The following is a 22,291-nucleotide window of genomic DNA, read 5'->3' on the forward strand; positions in this document are numbered from 1 at the left end:
GAGCCTTATCACCACTGTTGCCTGCTCATCCACTTCCATGCAAAGGTAAAAGTGTAGAGAGTGCTCAGCAGGCGAGGAAGGGCCAATGGCAACAAGGGCAAAGCGTGAACCCCATTTTTAGTTGGGCTGCAAATGACTTCAAAACAGTGGCCACTTACCTGGGACTCTGTTAGAATTACTGCCCCATGATTGCAGTCATGGGATTTTTGTCTATCACATGACGGTGTATATTTTGACTTCACAGAGTGGGAAGTGACAGAGACAGGATGTTTGTGTTACTGTGTTCCTTGAAGTGGGACTATTGTCCTTTGTTCATTCTCTTTGCTGTCTGATGCTAGAGAGAGAGGGAGCCATGTTGCAGTGATCCGTGTGTGTTTATATGTAAATAAAGTAATTAGCCAAAATGCTGAGTTGCTGAGGTCTGTCACGCGAACTGCGAAGACTCTGCGGATCCCTAAGTGTGCCAGTGTCTGTTGGCATCGGTTGCTGTGATGTTCGGGCAGAAGAAAGCTTCTGAAGCTCCCAAACGAATGACCAGGAAGGAGAGAACATGCCAGTCGGGCATGTGTCTCTGCCAGGGTCCTACTCGAGTGTAGGATGAGCTCCTGACAGACTCTGGGGGAGGGGTGGTTTGTGGTTCACTGTGGTCCAGTCCCAGGTCTGTCTTCATCACGGCATGACCATTGGGGGATGTAGAAACCTCCCCCTGTTGTCACACAGAATGGCAAAAAAGCTAGTTTGAATGGGCCAATCAGATAAGAAGGGACCGGCAGCGGCTTGGGCTGTGGACTTGCTTTCAGTCAGATCCACCCATTCAATTTAAAAGCAGACTGTTTAGATCATGTGGGGTGGAACCCCCTGCTTAAACTTTGCAAGCATCTCTGGTGGAAAAGCAGTGGGGACCGAGGAAGCAAGTCAACATGAACAGAAATAACACAAAAGGATTACAAGATTCACTGAGCAGTACCTGCATCTGAACAGAACATAAAGATCCAGTTCTACACGGCGTGTGTGGCACTCAAAGAAAATCTAATGAAGATGATGTATCGTTGGTACATCACACCAAGTAAACTTGCCAAAATGTACAGATGTCAGGATAAACTATGTTGGAAATGCAGGGAGAAGGAAGGGAACTTCCTACATATGTGGTAGAACTGCACTAAAGTTAAAATCTTCTGGGACAATATTTATAATGAATTTAAAAAGGTATTGAAATACAATTTCAGTTAAAAAACCAGAAACATTTTTATTAGGGTTAATTGACGAGGAAATTCACAAAAAAGATGTAAATTTGTTCATGTACGCCACAATGGCAGCAAGAATCCTACTGGCCCAAAGATGGAAGCAGCAAGAACTCTCCACCCTGGACGACTGGCAGATAAAGATGGTATAATTTGTGGAGTTGGCGAAGTTGTCGGGGGAAATTAGGAATCGACCCAACGAAAGATTTCAAAAGGACTGGAGCAAATTTATATATTACTTGAAAAAACATTGTAAACACCTGAAAACGTTTGTAGCTTTAACGTGAAATGTTTGGTAATGAGGAAAGAAGGAGCTAATTTACAAAGGAGAGGGTGATTTTTAACTGATCATATAAGGTAAAGAAGTGATTATAGAAATGTGATAAATATGTTAATGTTATAGGAAAGTCAGAAAAGAGGGAGGGAAGGAGGTCGTTGCTCTTTTGGAGTAAAAATGTAAACTTTGGATATGTATTATGAAATGAAATGGAATATGGAAAACTCCATAAAAATCATGATTTATTTTTTTAAAAAAAACCATTCCAGTGGACAGGGAGTGAATGATCCCTAAACTTATTTATGTTTTTCACAATTACAATTTGACATTTCTGGGAATGTTAACAGTTGGCTGTTTTTCGGGACGCTGTTCTTTTCTGTGTGAAAGCCTGCATGCTTTCCTGCAGTGAACTCAAGTGAAAATCACAGCACAGGTATATTGCAAGTGTGCGCCAAGTCCTTTAGTTACAAGCACATTGTGAGGAGCAAACATCAATGCTACCGTGTCTCTGTAAGTCTTTGCAAAAAGTCCCAGCAGCAATGAATCAGGTCAGGCTGGAAGACACCCTTCTATTCTTAGTATGCAGAGAGACAGCAAAAACCGGGGAGGAATCAGAAAAAGGAAAGCTGAGAGAAACAGGATAATGGAGAGGAGAGGAATTGTTAGGATGCATTTCAGCCAGCCTGCAGAGTGAGACATTTGGGGAAACAGAGATAAGAGGGTGGAACCCTCGGAAGCTGTGTCCAATGAGAGGACAATATAGATTTGGAGGAAGGAGACCCCACACTTGGAGCAGAGAAGGGAAACAAGAAAAAACACGGGATACTGGAGTGAAGGTCTGGAACAAAAGGTACTAGTGTTGAACCTTTAACAGGAGATTAGTGTAATGTATGGAAGGGGGCCACAACTTCAGTTATGAAAAAAAGGAAATATGAACGGTTGTATCAAGGCTGCACACAATATATAGTGGTACCTCGGAAGCCGAACGGAATCCGTTCCGGAAGCCCATTCGACTTCCAAAACATTCGGAAACCAAGGAAGTTGGTTCTGCAGCCAATCAGAAGCCACAGAACCCGCCTCAGACGTTTGAGTTCCAAAGAACGTTCGCAAACCAGGTTTGCAGCGTTTGGGCGCCAGAATGTTCGACTCGCAAGGCATTCGGGATCCAAGGTACGACTGTACAGTGAAGGAAGAGTATATTGGTGTTCTGAGATTTTCTAGCAGGGGGTGGATAAACACAGAGGGAATGCAACACATATGTTTAGAACAGATCAGGCATTGCTTCTAACTGTATCTAGTAAATTTAAAAAGAGTATCCTACCTTAAGTTTTCTAACAGCATCTCTCACGACTTCTGTGCCTTTAGGTTGCTCCACTTCTGTGCTGCCAAGAAACTGAAAGCATTGTAATTTGTGAGAAAAGTAGCGGATGCTTGTTACTTTTAAAAAAAAATGCCTTTGAAATAACTGTATTGATTTTGTATTAATTGTATTGATTTTATATTGATTTTGTATTAATTGTATTGATTTTGTATTAATTTTGTATTAATTTGTTGACAATTTGTTAAAAATTATGAAAAATCAATAAAAATAATTGGCCAAAAAAGAAAGAAAGAAAGAGCGAAGAGAAGAGAAGAGAAGAGAAGAAAAGAGAAGAAAAGAAAAGAAAAGAAAAGAAAAGAACTAGCCAGAATTGTAGCTGCAAACTATTTCTCTCTGGGGAATATGCAAGTATAAAGACACGCAAGCATATTTCCACTTATGCTAAAAGTTTCTAACTTACATTAAAATATTTCTTGCTTCATTTTACAGATTTCTACATGCCATTGCACAATCCTTATTTTCATTATTTAAATAGCAGTGTTTCTCTTCTTGTAATCCTCACAACCCTGGAGTTGGCATGACTTTTAGCAATGAATGTAACAGCAACAAATGTCATGGCATTATATTAGGCTATATATTTACTTATTTTTTTTAAAAAAAATCAGAGTGTGCCTGAAGTTTGGTCTCTTTCCAACATTGGCAGCTTGAACAGAGCCACCAAACTAATGGACCCGTCTTAAAACATGCTGTGCCAGCATGAAGTGTAGGGCCAACACATTAGCATAATCACAATGTTGTGCCAGCATTCCTGACACATATACTGGCACAAACGCTCAAGATCAAGGTGAAACCCAAAAAGCTCTCAATGGTACATTTGCTGTGGAGTGGAAAATGAAGACTTCAGTAGCAACCATAACACCTTGCTTAAGCACATTGTTACTTATATACAAAAAAAGGTAAAGGACCCCTGGATGGGGACTGGAAGACCCTCACAGGTTCTGGTTTAACCCTACAATTTTATGGGGACCCCCTCGACGGTTAAGTCCAGTCAATGCAACTATGGGTTTGCGGCGCTCATCTCGCTTTCAGGCCGGGGGAGCCGGCATTTGTCCACAGACAGCTTTCCAGGTCATGTGGCCAGCATGACTAAACAGCTTCTGGTGCAACGGGACATGGAAACGGGACTGTGATGGAAACCAGAGCGCATGAAAACACCGTTTACCTTCCCACCGCAGTGGTGCCTATTTATCTACTTGCACTGGCGTGCTTTCGAACTGCTAGATTGGCAGGAGCTGGGACAGAGCAACAGGAGCTCACCTCGTTGCGGGGATTCAAACCGCCAACCTTTCAATCAGCAAGCCCAAGAGGCTCAGTGGTTTGGACCACAGCGCCACCCCGCTTTTACACCAGACGAATGAGGGAAGGATGAACATGCACAACTGCCTTAATCCATCGATCGTGGGTGGGTAGTCTGAGGCAGTGGTGCACAAAATGTGCAATAGTGCGGTGAGAGTGGCACTTTAATTCCTTCGGCTTGTCGAAAAGATTGGCCATGGCCACTACAGATCCTTCTTTTGGCAGGACAGGAGGAGGAAAGAGTAAGAAGCACTTGGATTGCATAGCTGTCAGCTTTTCCCTTTTCTTGTGAGGAATCCTATTCGGAATAAGGGAAATTCCCTTTAAAAAGGGGAAATGTTGACAGCTATGGGATTGTTCTCTACCCCAAATGTGTGGGTGAGAATTATGGGAAGCAGTTCTATAATTTATTTATTTTTATTTTATCTATTTGTTTTACATACTTATTTATATATTATTAAATTTGTATGTCTATTGAATTTATTAAATTCATCAGAAGATCTATGGGCAGTTCTCAGAATAAAATACGAGATAAAACACAAGTAAATAATTAAACCAAGAGAACAAAACCATAACCCCTATTTTATGTAAGTATAGTAGCAGACTGCTGCTTTTGCATGTACAGTGGTACCTCGGGTTAAGTACTTAATTCGTTCTGGAGGTCCATTCTTAACCTGAAACTGTTCTTAACCTGAAGCACCACTTTAGCTAATGGGGCCTCCTGCTGCTGTTGCGCCGCCGGAGCACAATTTCTGTTCTCAACCTGAAGCAAAGTTCTTAACCTGAAGCACTATTTCTGGGTTAGCGGAGTCTGTAACCTGAAGCGTATGTAACCCGAGGTACCACTGTACAGGAATGGAGCCACATCTGCATCAATACTTTATTGCAGTGCCTTCTACCCCTCTCCCAACTTACTGCAGGCGCAGAAGAACTAATGACTTCGCAGAACGCTACATCCACAAATTAATCACCATTTATTTCACCCATGTGCTAGTGAGCAATACTGAACACGTGGCAGCTTTATGGTTTACTCTTCCAACTGGTTTCCACGGTTGAACCACTTCATGAAACACGATAGCTGATCTCACAATAGTTTCACACACGAGTGATAAAGTTGCAGCTACAGTGAATACAACCCCCTTTCAACCCCAATAATATCAATGCAGAAGGGTCAGTGCTATCTAACTGTTTCTCTAAACAATTTGGAATACCATTTTTGAGGCCTCAAGCACCACCTCTGCTCACATATTAACACTTACATTTCCCCCTTGAATCCCAAAATATATAATTTGCAAGCAAGGAATGGATCAAGGCATGGATCTCCGCTCCTGCAAACTGAAGGCGGAGTGGGGGATCTATTTCCTTCTTCCCCTTGCAATCCCTATTGGCCCAAAAGTCTGTTCCAGGATTATCCTTGCTTCTATTTATGGAGGTCTCCAGTAGATTGAAACCTCTTCCCTGAAAAGCATGGAAAAGCACCATCGGCTCAAACCGGTGATGGTCTATCATATTTACACAACTAACACTGAGTTATCAATAATCTTAACTGCTCTTTTCACTTCGGTCCTTAAGCCTATTCTGAGAAACAAGAACCACATTTCTGTGCTGTTAACACAGAATCTTCATGCAAGCAAATGTATAATGTGGTGGTTAATGTAGCTATAATAGACTAAGACCACTGCAGACTTTTTTTAAAAGGTGTTTCCTCTGTACAGCATCCCAGGGTTTCCCGAAGAAATGCACAACTTTTACTCTGAAGCATGAGCCATGTGTTTTTACACTGAGTGTTGGTTCAAGTAGTACAGATATGAAAACCAGCATCTCCATCAGTTTCCTTAGTAAAAATACTTTCAGCAAGTAACCTGGGCACTGACACAAGGTTTGCATTTATTTCTAAAGAATCTACATTCCCCAGAAAATAATTGAACATATAACATATTTATTTTAAATACTACCAAAACCTTTCCACCCAGTTGCTGGGTGAAAACTTTGAATTATAAAGAAAATTCAGGGAATGAATATATCCTGAAGAAATAAAATAAGAAAGGCGGCATTCATTTATTTAATCAGAAACAGTGTGCCACAGGCTATTTCAATATTTGTAGAAGCTGAACGGACTAGTCACAATTATTTTTGTGAAGCATCAGATCTCATGGACAAATTTCTCCTTTTAACACAGAATAGCACACAAAACTCCACTGCTGTGAATTTTGCAAGCTTGTGCACACACACAAATGTGTGGGATCACAGATAAAGTGAGCGTTTAGTAAATAAAAATAAAAGGTATTGCATGTGTCATATATAATCTCAAACATAATTTCTATTGTAGTAAGGCCAATTGGCTATTTTTAAAAATGTTGTTGGTATATTACAGATTCAGATTCACAGCAACTTTATTTAGCCCTTTCCTCATAATTTCAAAAACAAGTTCTCTGTCCCCCCCCCCTCCAAATGCATTAAAAACACATCAGTTTGGTATATTAATAGCTCCATTAGATTCCTCCCACCCCCCCAAATCCCACACTCTAGTCTAGAGAGAAGTCTATTGGTAATTTTTTGCCAAAAGCAAATTGGACTAACTTCATCAACTACACTTAATGCGAAAATAAGTGCACCAGTTATTTAGCTTTATCAGAGTTGTGTGTTCTGTTTCTTCCTTGTGTGCCTTTAATTATTTTTCTTCTTTCCTCATTCTATCTTCATGTTTGCTTCACTCGCTTCCTGGAATGCAGGGATAATGTTCCAGGCTATTTCTGAAATTATGTATACGAGCACTTGGGAACTACTGCCATTCCGGTAGTGATCAAGACCCAAAATTTGGGAGACAACTGCTCTGAACTCTAAAGAGGAACTGTGAAATGGACAATATGTGTTAATCAATTTTAAGAAACCAGAGATGATGGGGTGTTTTTTGGTAGACTTGGAACTTCTTCAGGTGTTCCTCTTATGTAGACAAAAATGAGGAGGGGTGAAGAAGCTTTTCGGCCTGATGGGCCTGACCTTTATCTCCTCCCACCCCTGTGGGAAAACTCTGACAGCTGGGCAGGGCAATAATCTGATATTAAATTGACTGGCACCTGTTGATTGACCCGCAGGGATAGGAAGAGATCATGTGACCAAGCGGGACTGTACTCCCCACCCATCAGCTACTGGGTACAGAGTTCAATCCTGCTTTCTGCAGGGATCAGCTGTGTGGGCAGCCAATCCAGACACATCGCTACCTGTTCCACCCTTAACATCACATATTATATCACGTGTAGGCATGGTTCATGGAAAATGGCCTGGTGAACCAAATTTGGCGGTGGGGTGCAGGTTCCCCGCTTCTGGTGTAGAGGAATGAGTGTATCTGCATCAGCCCACATGCCCAACTGGACGTGTCCAGCAATGTTAGGGGTGAAGCTGACAGGTATGCCCCCATCTCTGCACACACTAGCATATCCAGGCTGAATGCAAGAATGGAGGACCGCAATACCTCAATTCCATATACCTATTTCCATATGAACAACCTACCCAGACCCTGAGATCATCTTCTGAGGCCCTCCTTCATGTGCCTCCTCAAGAGGTCTGGAGGGTGGCAACACAAGAACAGGGCCTTCTCTGCAGTGGCTCCCCATCTATGGAATGCTCTCCCCAGAGAAGTTCATCTGGCACCTTCATTATACACTTTTAGGCGCCAGACAAGAATGTCCCTTTTTAACCAGACCTTTGGTTGATTTGATTGACAGCCTATACCCTTTTAAAATGTGTGTGGGGGGGGGTGTTATTGGGTTGTTGCTTTTATTTTGTGGTTTTTATTTTATGCTGTGAACCACCCTGAGACCTCCGCGTATAAGGTGGTAAATAAATAAATAAATAAAAGTTCTTAGTGCTCTGGCAGTTCTCATTTAAGATACAGTGGTACCTTGGTTGTTGAACATAATCCGTTCCGGAAGACTGTTCCACTCCCGAAACGTACGACAACCAAGGCACAAATGGCGGTCGGCGAAGTCAACGGAGAAAAAAGAGGGGGGAAATGCAGTGGAAGCCATCCCGATTTTGGAGGCACGTTCGAAAAGGGAAGCAATTACTTCCAGGTTTTCAGCCTTTGGGTTCCGAAATATTCAGCTTCCGAGTTGCTCGAAAACCGAGGTACCACTGTATCTGTAGAGGGACCCAGGTGGCTGAGCCTATGTACTGCTCTGCTATTTCAATGAGATGTAAAATCGCAGCACAAATGTCTCGCACTCCATCGTGCTATTTCTGACCTTTTCCCCCCTCAGCATTCTTGAAACTGGGATACACAATTGACAAATTGAATTAAAGGTAAAGGTACCCCTGCCCGTACGGGCCAGTCTTGACAGACTCTAGGGTTGTGCGCCCATCTCACTCAAAGAGGCTGGGGGCCAGTGCTGTCCGAAGACACTTCCGGGTCACATGGCCAAAGTGACATCGCTGCTCTGGCGAGCCAGAGCCGCACACGGAAACGCCGTTTACCTTCCCGCTAGTAAGCGGTCCCTATTTATCTACTTGCACCTGAGAGTGCTTTCAAACTGCTAGGTTGGCAGGCGCTGGGACCGAACAGCGGGAGCGCACCCCGCCGCGGGGATTCGAACCGCCGACCTTTCGATCGGCAAGCCCTAGGCGCTGAGGCTTTAACCCACAGCGCCACCCACATCCCCAACAAATTGAATTACTCGAACTCGTTTTCAAGAGGAAAACATGAGACCATTTTCACTGCAATTCATACAGCTCTGAAAAAGTGAAGTCTAGGCAGGTTCTTTTCCATCCAAATGTGGCAAACGAATACTTTTGCAAAACTTACAAATGCATCAGCTCTGCAACCCATAATATGTGTTCCTGCGTTACTTCTGGAACAGATGGGAGCCCCCAAAACTTGACTCTTTGTAGGAATGTTTAGCTTTTGTTCTGCTCCACCAATAACTGAAGAATTACTTGAAACAGATTAGACAATGTTTCGTTTATTTTTTATTTTTAATCCAGTATAAAGCTTGGGAATGGTTTTTGGATAACTCAGCCAGAGATTTAGGTCATATAAGACCTGCGTGTAAATCCTTCTCTTCCAGTAGAGAGCAGTGTAGGATTTGCTACTGAGATGATAGTAACTGCTTCTTTATCCCTATTTCACAAAATTATTCGTCAAGTTTTACAATGACTTTTAAAGCCTTTGAAACACTGAATGCTAATAATTTTGTGGTATGTGTACCCATGGCAGAAGTAAAAACAACAAACAGTCCTGCGATACCTTAAAAATAACAAAACTGTTGCAGTATATGGTTTTGCAGACTAGAGCCACCTAATCAGACATATGAAGTATTATCATTAGTTACCAGATGATATATTAATACAATTTCTTCTCTCTGTAAGCATGTAAACTGTTGGGTCAAAAAGCCAAGAAATGCAAGAGGGACATTGGGTCTGGAAGAAAAGTATCTCCTGACTCCATAAAGCAGATAAGAAGGCAGTTTGAATTTTACACAGAAAGCCTGCTGCCAAAGATTGATAAACGGCCTCTCTTTTTCATCACTGAAGTTAGGAAGAAAGTTGATTTATGACTGAATGAAAGCAAAGCATCTCTGATCCTGCAACACTAAGCTAAGGCAAGATGGAAGGAAGGGAATTGACTGGTTCTTGGAAACCAAACAAGGAAACAGAATCAAAGAACCACTTGCAGTGCATGCTGGGGGGGGGGTGGAGTGGGAAACAGCTTCAGATTAAACAACAACAACCAGAAAGGCAGAATATGAAACTTAAGTAAAGGTAAAGGTACCCCTGCCTGTACCGGCCAGTCTCGACAGACTCTAGGGTTGTGCGCCCATCTCACTCAAGAGGCCGGGGGCCAGCACTGTCCGGAGACACTTCCGGGTCACGTGGCCAGCGTGACATCACTGCTCTGGGGAGCCAGAGCCGCACACGGAAACACCGTTTAGCTTCCCGCTAGTAAGCGGTCCCTATTTATCTACTTGCACCCGGGAGTGCTTTCGAACTGCTAGGTTGGCAGGCGCTGGGACCGAGCAACGGGAGCGCACCCCGCCGCGGGGATTCGAACCGCCGACCTTTCGATTGGCAAGCCCTAGGCGCTGAGGCTTTTACCCACAGCGCCACCCGTGTCCCAGTAATAAGCAAACTTAGTAATAAGCAAAAATGTATACTGTATATTTTGACCCTGTATGGATGACATGCTTAAACCAAATCAGGGGTGCCAACTTGAATAAAAAAAAATTCGGAGGAGGGTGGGTAAGTCCTGCTCCATGTAATCAATCATAGCCATTTGAATGGCAATGCCTATCAACTTTTTTTTGGGGGGGGGGCTCAAATATTTTAGGGGGAGGCAAAGGGACCTTGGCCCCTAGGAGTTGGTTCCTATGAACCAAACCAAGTCTCAGAGCAAATGTGAAGGCTCCCAGGGAGAAAATGATGACTGCTGTGCCCCTTCAGACCACAATTCAATCTGACCATAACTTGGGTATGAATATTCACAGGATGAAGGCTCAGGATAACACTGGACACCTGGAATGGCTTGCAGAGGCTTGGTTAATAATGGGTACAACTATGCCATAGGTAAGATAAGGTTATCTGAAGAAGTCAAGATGTCAAGACTGAGTATACCTGTTGGCCAATGTCAGGAAAGAGTGAGAAGTGATAGGCAGAAATGCTCTTAGAAGAAGAAGAAAATGAGTCAGTTACTGGCAGAGGAGCAACAAGGTTGAAATCAAGCACAGAATGAGAGCGCCAAAGATTGAGAAGCCAGGGGCTTTTTTGCTTAGGCAACGAGTCCCGAGATGTTCTATAACTTATTTATAACAAGTGATGGTAAATAGTCAGAGAGGCATTTATTGATTTGATCTCTCTTTATCCCTCTTTTCAGTCCATTGCCATCTCCCAAAGCAGCTCACTTCAATTAAAAGCAAAGATACAGGCACCAATATTGTGCTTACAAAGGCACACAGGGGAAAGGAAGTGGAAGGATGATGCAAAGTGGAAATGCTGCTCTGTCAGAACTATTTGCTGAGCTGCAAGTGCAGCCAAGATGGATGAGCGGTACCCACATTAAAGGTAAAGGGACCCCTGACCATTAGGTCCAGTCGTGACCGACTTTGGGGTTGCGGTGCTCATCTCGCTTTATTGGCTGAGGGAGCCGGCATACAGCTTCCAGGTCATGTGGCCAGCATGACAAAGCCAATTCTGGCGAACCAGAGCAGCGCATGGAAACACCATTTACCTTCCTGCCAGAGCGGTACCTATTTATCTACTTGCACTTTGGCGTGCTTTCGAACTGCTAGGTTGGCAGGTGCAGGGACCGAGCAACGGGAGCTCACCCCGTCATGGGGATTTGAACTGCCAACCTGATCAGCAAGTCCTAGGCTCTGTGGTTTAACCCACAGCGCCCTAAAGTCTGGGGAAAGAGATGGCATCTTCACTCGCCAATGAAACGCAACGTCAACATTGTGCTGAGGTGCAGCTCAGAGGAAAGATTGTTCCAAAGTAAGTTACCACCCCAAAGAAAGCCCATGGTCCCTACCCATCTCATTAGGCATGGAGGCTACCACCAGCATGTCTCCTTCAGATCAGAAAGCTCAGGGAGGTCAGTGGAACAGGTGACATTCTTTCAGTTAGTGGTGGTTTAGGGTCTAAATGTCATGCTTCTCTAATCATTCTATCTGTGCAAGCCTTGCAGCATGCCAGATGGAACAATCCCCCTCTCCTCCCCTGTGTGTGCTGTTCTATGGGTTCTCCCAACACAAATAGTTGGTGGTGCTGGAGCATATGGCAGGGAGGAGACCTCAGTATACCAACCAACATGCTGGCCAACAGTCTTCCTGCCTGAGATGGTCTCGGAGGTGGTGTAGAAGAATTCCACTCATGTTTTGGGGGCTTCAATATCCATACCAATGCTGCTTCTACTGTGCTCATTGAGGACTTCATGATAAACATGAGACTATGTCAGTATATCAAGTGCCCAACCCATATTGAAAGACCTGCCCTGGATCTTACTGATGCAACAGAGCAGGAGGACAGAAATGTTTTAGCAGTGGGGCTTATGGTGAATCCATTATCATGGATAAATCATGTGAGATTTGACCTGATCATAAATCACCCTGCAGGGTTGGGGAACCTATTAGGTAAAGATAAAGGGACCCCTGACAGTTAAGTCCAGTCACAAATGACACTGGGGTTGCAGCACTCATCTCACTTTACAGGCCGAGGGAGCTGGCGTTTGTCTGCTTCCGCAGACAGTTTTTCTGGGTCATGTGGCCAGCAAAGCCAGAGCAGTGCACGGAAACGCAGTTTAGCTTCCCGCCGGAGCGGTACCTATTTATCTACTTGCACTGGCGTGCTTTCGCACTGCTAGGTGGGCAGGAGCAGGGACCAAACAACAGGAGCTCACCACATTGCAGGGCCTCGAACCGCTGACCTTCTGATTGGCAAGTCCAAGAAGCACAGTGGTTTAAACCACAGCACCACCCGCGTCCCAGGGGCACCTATTAAGATGGCATATAAGGGATTTCTGACTGCTCTGGGGGATTTTTCCAACCAACATGGTTTGTGTGCTTGTCCAAGCCCTGGTCTTGCTACAGTGTAGCGCTAAAGGGAGTGCTCTTGACATGGTCACTTCCAGGTCCCCTCTTCAAAGAAGGACAATAGATGGGCTGCAAGTGGTGTAAAGCCCAAGATGAATCTGACCAAACACAGGTGCAAGCTCATTATTGTGCCTACCATGTTATAGTGATAGTGGTGCAAAAGGCTTACAGTGGTACCTCGGGTTAAGTACTTAATTCGTTCTGGAGGTCCGTTCTTAACCTGAAACTGTTCTTAACCTGAAGTACCACTTTAGCTAATGGGGCCTCCTGCCACCATGCTGCCGGAGCACAAATTCTGTTCTCATCCCAAAGCAAAGTTCTTAACCCGAGGTACTATTTCTTGGTTAGCGGAGTCTGTAACCTGAAGCATATGTAACCCGAGGTACCACGGTACTTCTTTTCCACCATTGCACCCTCTAGTAGCTGTCCAGCAGATCCTTTCCACATGGTGAAAGGCTTTTAGTATCTATCCAGTTGAAAGGGACTGTTGCGTTTTTCCTAGTCAGAAGAACTGATGGCACCGTTGGAGAAACATCATGATAAGTTGCAATATATAAACTTCCCTATGCGGATATTAAACTTGAATGACATAATCAAGTTCTCCCATCAATGTACAACATCTAACAGAAAAACAACTCGGAATGGAAACTCGTTACACTTTGGGTTGCACTCTTCAGCATCACACATCTATGAAATGCAAGGTAAAAGAAACTTTGAAGCTGGATCTGGCAATAAATATTTGAAAGCTATAATTTAATAAACACTCTTCAACACTCATCAGTACCATGTTTGCCTTATATACTCTAAAACGACAATAATAAACACTTTATAAGGCCTGACTGATAGGACATTAAGATCATTTGTAAATCAGTTTCATATTCCTGTGGCTGCACTTGCAATTTCAAAGGGAAAATGGCACAAAGGCTTCTTCAGTTGGCCTTTACACAGTCTCAAGGTGTGTGAAGAGATGTCCCTTAGAAAAGATATCTCGTTGCTGTTCCTGCAGTGAAGCTTGCCTTCCTTAACATTTGTTCTGCTTTTGACAGATGTACTTATCAGCTAAACGAACACCGACTTGAGTTGTCTGTTTTCCACCTCCTTCTATTCTTTAGGCTGCTTTCCCGGGTTTTTCAATGTACCCATTTGCATGTTTATCCAGCTTTACGTTTTTTATCTTCATGTTGTTGCTTTTTAAACACATTCATAGATGTCAGCAACCTAATTCCAGCCAATAAAGTATACAGCCGGAGTCAGCCTCAAACTTACAGAACAACTTTCCCTCGAGTTAAACCTCAGAAAAATATTGGTTTGGGTATGAACAAACCCCAGCAATTGTACTTCCACTGAAGCTCCACAGTTCAAATTATGTTAGTCTGGATGTGCCCCTTACTCATAGAATCATAGAATCATAGAATCATAGAGTTGGAAGAGACCACAAGGGCCATCGAGTCCAACCCCCTGCCAAGCAGGAAACACCATCAGAGCACTCCTGACATATGGTTGTCAAGCCTCTGCTTAAAGACCTCCAAAGAAGGAGACTCCACCACACTCCTTGGCAGCAAATTCCACTGTCGGACAGCTCTTACTGTCAGGAAGTTCTTCCTAATGTTTAGGTGGAATCTTCTTTCTTGTAGTTTGGATCCATTGCTCCGTGTCCGCTTCTCTGGAGCAGCAGAAAACAACCTTTCTCCCTCCTCTATGTGACATCCGTTTATATATTTGAACATGGCTATCATATCACCCCTTAACCTCCTCTTCTCTTACTGCGTGTCAATGGCTCATGCAGACAAGTGCTAATGAGTCTAATTCATAGAATTCTAAAAGAGAGTTTTGTCAAAGCAAGTGGATAATCTATAATCAAAGCAGAGGGAAAGGAAGCTTGGAAGGACCACAAATAGCTTCTTGCCTCTGGGAACATTAATTTTGTTCTATTTCTTTGTGCACAAATAAATGTGATTCATTTCCGTTTTTAAGCCGAGCCAATAAACATATCCTTGACTAGCCTAATCACAATGGCTATTTCAAATCAATAGCATGGAGGAACCACATAACCGAGCCCTGGCACAATTAATTGAAACCAAATGTACAAAACTCAGTGAAGCTTCAGATAAAAACCATGTCCCATCTACTAAGCTACTCTGGTTTTCTTCATGGAGAAAATAATGAAGGATTCCCCCCCCCCCCCAATCAAATGCTGACTTTCCTTTTTGCAGCTTATAATATATGTTTTCTTCTAAGATAAGGACACTGGTGTCATTTGACAAGAAAGAGTACCTACGTTTGAATAGAAATTTATGACAACGGCATTTGAGTGCTTCTTAGCAAGTCATTAGGAATGCTTTTCAAGTCACTGTTTCAATCTTTAGATGGTGACTGGGAATAAGAGCTGCAATCCAATGCATAAATAGACTGTTTCATTCCCTTACCTTCAATGCGATTTAAGAAGCACTGAAGCCATGGTGATACACTTGAATTCCCCCTCCATTTGAGCCAATATATTTAAAGGATCCTCCCCAAGCATGGAACAACTTGCCTGCCTAAAGAGGTGTTAAGGATTTAAAGGCAAACTAATGTTTAAAGAAGGTATTTTATAATTACCTGCTTTACTCATCCTTTTTACAGAAACAACACAATATGCTTCCTGTACACTACAGTGCATTTTATTGATGATATTAAAACCGCATTCAAGTATTTCCTTTAAGTATTTCTCCAGGTTGTGAAGCAGGAGAGACTGCAGTGTGTGTGTGTGTGTGTGTGTGTGTGTCAGCCTCAAGAAGAGATTCATCTTCAGAGTCCTCTTCAGGTCAACAATGTGGCGGTGAGATAGGGGACACAACATGTCCTATCAAGTCATTGCCTGTGTGGGGTGGCAAAGCGTAAGGCAGGGGTCAGCAAACTAAGGCTCGGGGGCCGGATGTGGCCCACCAGGCTTGTTAATCCAGCCCGCGAACCTTGCAGACCCTGCCGCCCACTCGGTCAGCTAAACTGGCGTGGCGTGGAGGCCTCACTGCATGGGGACTAACTTCCACGGCGCTGGTGTGGCTTCGGATTGGCCGCAGGAAGATCCTGCATCCAATCCGAAGCCGCGGATGCCTCTGGGCAACACCCCTTCCTTCCTGCTGAGGCGGCCGCATATGGCCAAGCGCCGAGTGGGAGGAAGTGGCGACGGCGGGGAGGCTGCCTTCGCTGCCAAGGCCAGTGGCAAGGGCTCTGCGCCCTGCGGACCCCTGGCCAAGGCAGAGGCCGACAACACTGCCAAAGATGAGGCGCCGTCGGCGTGAGTGGCGGCTGGGGGGTGCTTTTGGGAGGGGGTGCTTTTGGGAGAGGGTGGGTCCAGCCCCCCACAAGGTCTGATGGACATTGGACCAGCCCCCTCCTGAAAAAGTTTGCCGACCCCTGGTGTAAGGAGTAATAGCAGTTGAAGTGAGACAGTGGGAATGTGTTGAACCGGGCAGCAGCAGGCAAGGTTACTCAGTCCAAAAAAATGCACTTGCCACACAGAAGGGGTGATATAAGTCAGATCTCCACTGGGCAATGACTGCAGACACGGGGAATGAATCTTCAACAATACTCAGTCCCTGCCAGTTACAGTGGTACCTCGGGTTAAGTACTTAATTCGTTCTGGAGGTTCTCATCCTGAAGCAAAGTTCTTAACCCGAGGTACTATTTCTGGGTTAGCAGAGTCTGTAACCTGAAGTGTCTGTAACCCGAAGTGTCTGTAACGCGAGGTACCACTGTATTCTCAAGACCCCAAATTCAGAAAATGCTGAAGTCTTGCACCCAGGCAGTCCCAGGCACAGGGGAAAGTAGCATGGCCTGCGGCTAGTTAATACATTCTCAGATGCTGAGAACAAGCAAGAGCAGGGAACAGCTATGCCAACCATGTGAGTTTCCCAGAGAATCTGATTAGCTTCTGTTGGAAGGTCCATAGACCTGATTCAGCAAGCAATTCTCACTGTGCCTGAATCACTGCATGCACCCAGTTCATGGAACCTTGCCATTAATCCGTCACAGACTTCACCGGTTCTTAGAATGAAGTTTAGCAGTGCTTTTATCACCAGTCTTGCGAGCTGATTGTGATTTTTAAAATACCGCTCTGCACACGTTTTAAGTGCGCCTCTTTTTAAGGCAATAAAGTTCATCTGATTCCATGCACACCAATATTGCATAGTAATAAACTCTATAATAAATAATATTTGGCTCTCTCATAGACTAGCTGCCAAAGAAACAATTATGGAATCTTAAGTTCCTTTTAGATTATTTTAGGGCACCCTCAGAAGGTTGTTTACAGCTACACAGCGAATCTCCATCTGTGAGTGCTACGCTTTCCCCTCACAAGCCACCTTAATTAACACCACGTCACGCTGTTACAATTCTGTTTCTTTCACATCTCACTGACAGTGTGAACTAGTATGATTATATTATGCAATCTGGCTCCTTAAATCCAAGCATTTGAAAAGACCATTTATTAATTAGCATTCTGACTTTAATTTACATTTAAAAAAAAAAAACCCACAAAAACAGAATCCTCATTCCCCGCGAATAATAGTTTTCAAAACTCCTCTTAGCTGTGAAGCCAATTTGCAGGTTTTATGAGATTCAGCTCATAAACAAACTCGAAATGTGTGGGAAATAGGAGCCCTCTACCAAGCTTATCCATTCTGAAGGAAATCTGCCCTGAGTGCTCACTGGAAGGACAGATCCTGAAGCTGAGGCTCCAATACTTTGGCCACCACATGAGAAGAGAAGACTCCCTGGAAAAGACCCTGATGTTGGGAAAGATGGAGGGCACAAGGAGAAGGGGATGGCAGAGGACGAGATGGCTGGACAGTGTTCTTGAAGCTACCAGCATGAGTGTGACCAAACTGCGGGAGGCAGTGGAAGACAGGAGTGCCTGGCGTGCTCTGGTCCATGGGGTCACGAAGAGTCGGACACGACTAAACGACTAAACAACAACACCAAGCTTATGCTTTGCATATATTTTTGGGGGGGACAGCGAAAATTGTTGGCTCATAAAATGTTAAAAGATACATTATGGCATTTCACTGAGAAGACTCTTCCTCAGTGCCTATGGCCGTGTGTTTTGTGCAATTACCAAAAAGCTAATTTACCATAAGCATTGTATGAATGAGCCAGTAACATGGGACTGCAGGACATTCTCCCTATTTATCAGCAGGAAAGGAACCTGCGGATGTCTGTCATCTGTTCATTTTGGAATATCAATTACCTTAACATGACTCAGTTCCTTACTGGGCCATCACTCACTGCTGGTCCCTTAACTAGCATGTATTGATTTCTGTACTTCACACTTCTTCATTTGTGTCCCAAACTGACCCCATTGCCTTTGGCAGAGGGACACACCATGACCTATATTTAAAAGCACCCCTTATCACAAATTAGTCACACAGCACCTTTCTGTCTTTGTAACACTTTCAATTTGCTTAGATCTCATTTGATGCTTAACTCTCCTCATTTCTCAGCCAGAGGTCATCTTATTGTTCCCACTTCCAGCTCAATTACCATTACTGGCAAATCTCTTAGTAATCTGTCTACTGTGCCATTATTCAGAACAGCTGTGTAGCTTATTGATTTTGCTGTAAACCCAAGAGATGAAAATATTTTCCTTTAACATTGCCTCAACACTTAGTTGCCAAATCAACTTTCTGCAGGGTTTCCTAACTGTGTAGCATTTGATCAAGTTGAAAATGTTCACAGATAGGGATGTAAAATAGACATCATGTTAGTTATGTAGCTGATATGTCCCTGCTTACCTGTCTTAGTATTTTAGGGCAGCTTTCCACAACTTGCTGCCCACCAGATGTTTTGAACTACAACTCCCATCAGTCCCTGCTAACAGGGCCAGGCTGACTGGAGTTGAGTCTAAAACATCTGAAATGTACCAGGTTTTAGAAGGCTATCATATGGAGAGAGCAGTATGAACAACTGGATTTGTATCCTGAACACCCCCCCCCCCCGTAAGTTGAATTCTTCAGGCTATTTCACCTCAATGATTTTATTTAAGGGCTCCACAACTGGCCATGAAAGCACAAACTTTAGAGCTTGGGAATGAATTGAATGTTGCCAAATTGGCTTTATGCCCCCCCCCAACATATTTCCTTCAGAGCACATCTCCTTCGGAGCAAACAATTCCAATAATAATAATAATAATAATTTATTATTTATACCCCACCCATCTGGCTGGGTTTCCCCAGCCACTCAGGGTGGCTCCCAACAGAATATTAAAAACACAATAAAACGTCAAGCATTGAAACTTCCCTAAAAAGGGCTGCCTTCAGATGTCTTCTAAAAGTCAGATAGTTGTTTATTTCCCTGACATCTGATGGAGGGCGTTCTACAGGGAGGGCACCACTACCAAGAAGGCCCTCTGCCTGGTTAACATTCTATGGCAGAAGAAAAGAATTTCAGTCCTCCTGTGTACCTACAATCTGAGAAGGTGCCTTTAAATAAGGAAAGCAGCCTGAAAAACCACTGGATCATAGAATTGCAGGTTTGGAAGGGACCCTGAGGGTCATCTAGTTCAACCCCCTGCAATGAAGGAACCTCAACAAAAGCCAGCTCTAAGACCTCTTTTGCCCTCAACCGCAAGGGCTCTCCACTAGCTCAAAACACATTCACTGTGCATGCCAGGACACAAACACACACTATGGTTAATGTAGGCGTGGAAAGTAAGGAAAAAGAAGGCATCTATTACTGAATGTATTACCTTGAAAGTGCTTAGAGCTTACATGAAGGTTGGATCATATCTTCAATTCTGTTCTCCCTTCCCTCAAGCATTCTGTTACAATGCCACAAATAGGAGCGTTGGTGGAATTTCCTTATGTTCCGTGTAAGCTATGCAATGTTTCCCCTTCATTTTAAGTCTTCTCCATTCAAGCACACCACTCTGTTAAGTCTCCAGTGAGCAAAGAGATTCATGAAATCTGACGAGAACATAAAGGGTGGAAAGCCCAGCTTAAATGTGACTTCAGACCTCAGGCAAGATTCATGAAGTGGCAATAATTTAATGGGTAATACCTAATAAGCTCTCTGGTGGCTTGACCCATCTCCAAGGAAAATTAATGGCTATTAGCTTTACTGTAGTTAGAGCACAGCCAGGTTCAAAGGGCCTGGAAAGCAGCACTGTAAAAACTTTCAAGAAATGGCAGTTTTCTAAATTTATGTAACACTGAACATTGTCTAACTTTTCCTTGCTGTATGTAGCATCTTATTCGAATCCCTAGTAGGATTTAACTTCCTTCCGCAGGGCCTGTAAGACAGAGCTATTCTGCCTGGCTTTCAATTTGAACTTAGCCTGATTTTTATTCCCCTTCCTTCCTTCCCTCCCCCTTCCCTTTTTATTAAGATTACCCGCTCTGGGATCCCACAGCTAATTCTCCCCTGGTCTCCTCGCTGGCCCAAATAGGACTAATTTAGCCAGCTAGCCCTGGTGATCATCTAATGTTTATTTTTTGAATTCTAAATTTATTGTTATTCATGTTTTATACTGTATTTTATGCTGTTTTTGTTGCATCAATTAAGTGTTTTAAATTTGTTGTTAGCCGCCCTGAGCCCAGTTTTCTGAACCGGGAAGAGTGGGGTATAAATAAAAAAATATTTATTTATTATTATTAGTATCCACTGAAATGAATTTCACTAACACTTCAGGATTTTTATTCATTCCTTCAGGACTGAACTTTCTACTCAGCTTATTCTACTAAAATCATCAAGCACATCTTGTCAAATGTTTATAGTCCTAAACAGCAACTGCCCTAGTCTTATCACTGAAAGTGTTTGTGAGATGTTATCGTTGAACCATAGAATTGTAGTGTTGCAAGGCAGGAATCTCAGCTGGCTTTATTTGTTTAGAGAGCTATCCTATGCATAGCCGTCTGGTATAAATTTAACAGTTCAGAGGTACAGTACATCTCTCACTTCATGCACCAGTTATTGCTGTGCACTAAAATCTGTATGCAAAAATGGAGTATAGTATTCAGGCTGGAAGGTGACAATCTTTCTCCCATATGGTACAAATATAACAACTTGGCAAGTATATTTGGAACTGTGTTATGTGCTGAACAAAATACATTTACGGTATCTCATAGGCAAATCTGTTTTCTAGATGGTAAGGACATTTGTGTACAGTTAAGGCTTCAGAAATCTGAATTGATTGTACCAATATTCAGACTCCACAGCACTGGTTATGTTCAAGATAAGCAACCAAGTCAAAATCTATTTCAACTGATAAATGTAAAGACTGGCTCTGTTCCGTGCTTATTGTTGACTACTGCTTCCTATAGACATGTACAACATTCCCTATACGTATTTATTTATTAGATTTCTTACCTGCCCTTCATCTTGAGATCCCAGGGTGGGTTACAATGACAATTTAAAATATGGTATTAAAATTCATGAAAGCAAGTTACAGTCAAGAGTAATTACTGGAGAGAGGGCTGCCAACCAGGTGTGCCCAGTTCACTGTACATGGATTGGGGCCTTTGTCTTACTTGGGTTCAGTCACCCTTGTGATCAGGTTTCCAAGAATGATGCTCTGGCTAAGATGCAACCTGTTTCAATGACCAAAGTTCCCTTGTAAAGGGGTGGTTCTCCACTGATGGCCCACTTCATCTCAATGTTATCCTGACCTCGACAGAATACCTAGCCTTGTCACCTGGAGCCACACTGAGCATCCAGAAATTCATTGTATTCCATAAGTCCCTGGGAATAGATCACCTTAATGGGTCCACCACCCCTGCAGGAGGGCAAGATTACCACAGGTCCACATTTGACCAGGGGGGTGTCTGTCCACAACTGTCCATGGAGGCGCAGGTCAAATCTGTGTCCAGGGCAGCTGTCTACTAGCTCCAACTAGTACGCAGGCTGAGAGCCTACCTGCTCGCGGACTGTCTCGTAAGAGTGGTGCATGCTCTAGTTATCTCCTGCTTGGACTATTGCAATGCGCTCTACGTGGGACTACTTTTGAAAGTGACCCGGAAACTACAACTAATCCAGAATGTGGCAGCTAGACTGGTGACTGGCAGGGGCCAGCAAGATCACATAACACCAGTCCTGAAAGGCCTACATTGGCTGCCAGTATGTTTCCAAGCACATTTCAAAAGAAGAATGGCAGATGAAACTGATGGAGTATGTGGAGATGGCTAAACTGACAGGGAAGATCCAAAATCAGGAAGATCAAGTATTTACAGTGGTACCTCGGGTTAAGTACTTAATTCGTTCCGGAGGTCCGTTCTTAACCTGAAACTGTTCTTAATCTGAAGTACCACTTTAGCTAATGAGACCTCCTGCTGCCGCTGCGCCGCTGGTGCACAATTTCTGTTCTCATCCTGAACCAAAGTTCTTAACCCGAGGTACTATTTTTGGGTTAGCGGAGTCTGTAACCTGAAGCGTATGTAACCCGAGTTACCACTGTATTCTCTTGGGAGCCACCCAGAGTGGCTGGGGAAACCCAGCCAGATAGGTGGGGTATAAATAATAAATTATTATTATTATAATTATTATA

At 43.6% G+C, this 22,291-nt stretch overlaps 1 protein-coding gene across 8 annotated transcripts in view; it reads right to left on the bottom strand.

Moving 5' to 3' along the window:
- Positions 1-22,291, bottom strand: part of GULP1 (GULP PTB domain containing engulfment adaptor 1) — a 192,707-nt gene that overhangs the window by 38,785 nt on the left and 131,631 nt on the right. For all 8 annotated transcript variants that reach the window (XM_083412318.1, XM_083412316.1, XM_083412315.1 and 5 more), the window contains one exon: positions 2,840-2,911. In XM_083412318.1, the coding sequence (XP_083268444.1) occupies positions 2,840-2,911 (72 nt within the window). The remainder of the gene's footprint in view (positions 1-2,839; positions 2,912-22,291) is intronic.

This window comes from Podarcis tiliguerta (genome assembly GCF_965153285.1).
Source record: "Podarcis tiliguerta genome assembly, chromosome: 1".
Lineage (NCBI taxonomy): Eukaryota > Metazoa > Chordata > Lepidosauria > Squamata > Lacertidae > Podarcis > Podarcis tiliguerta.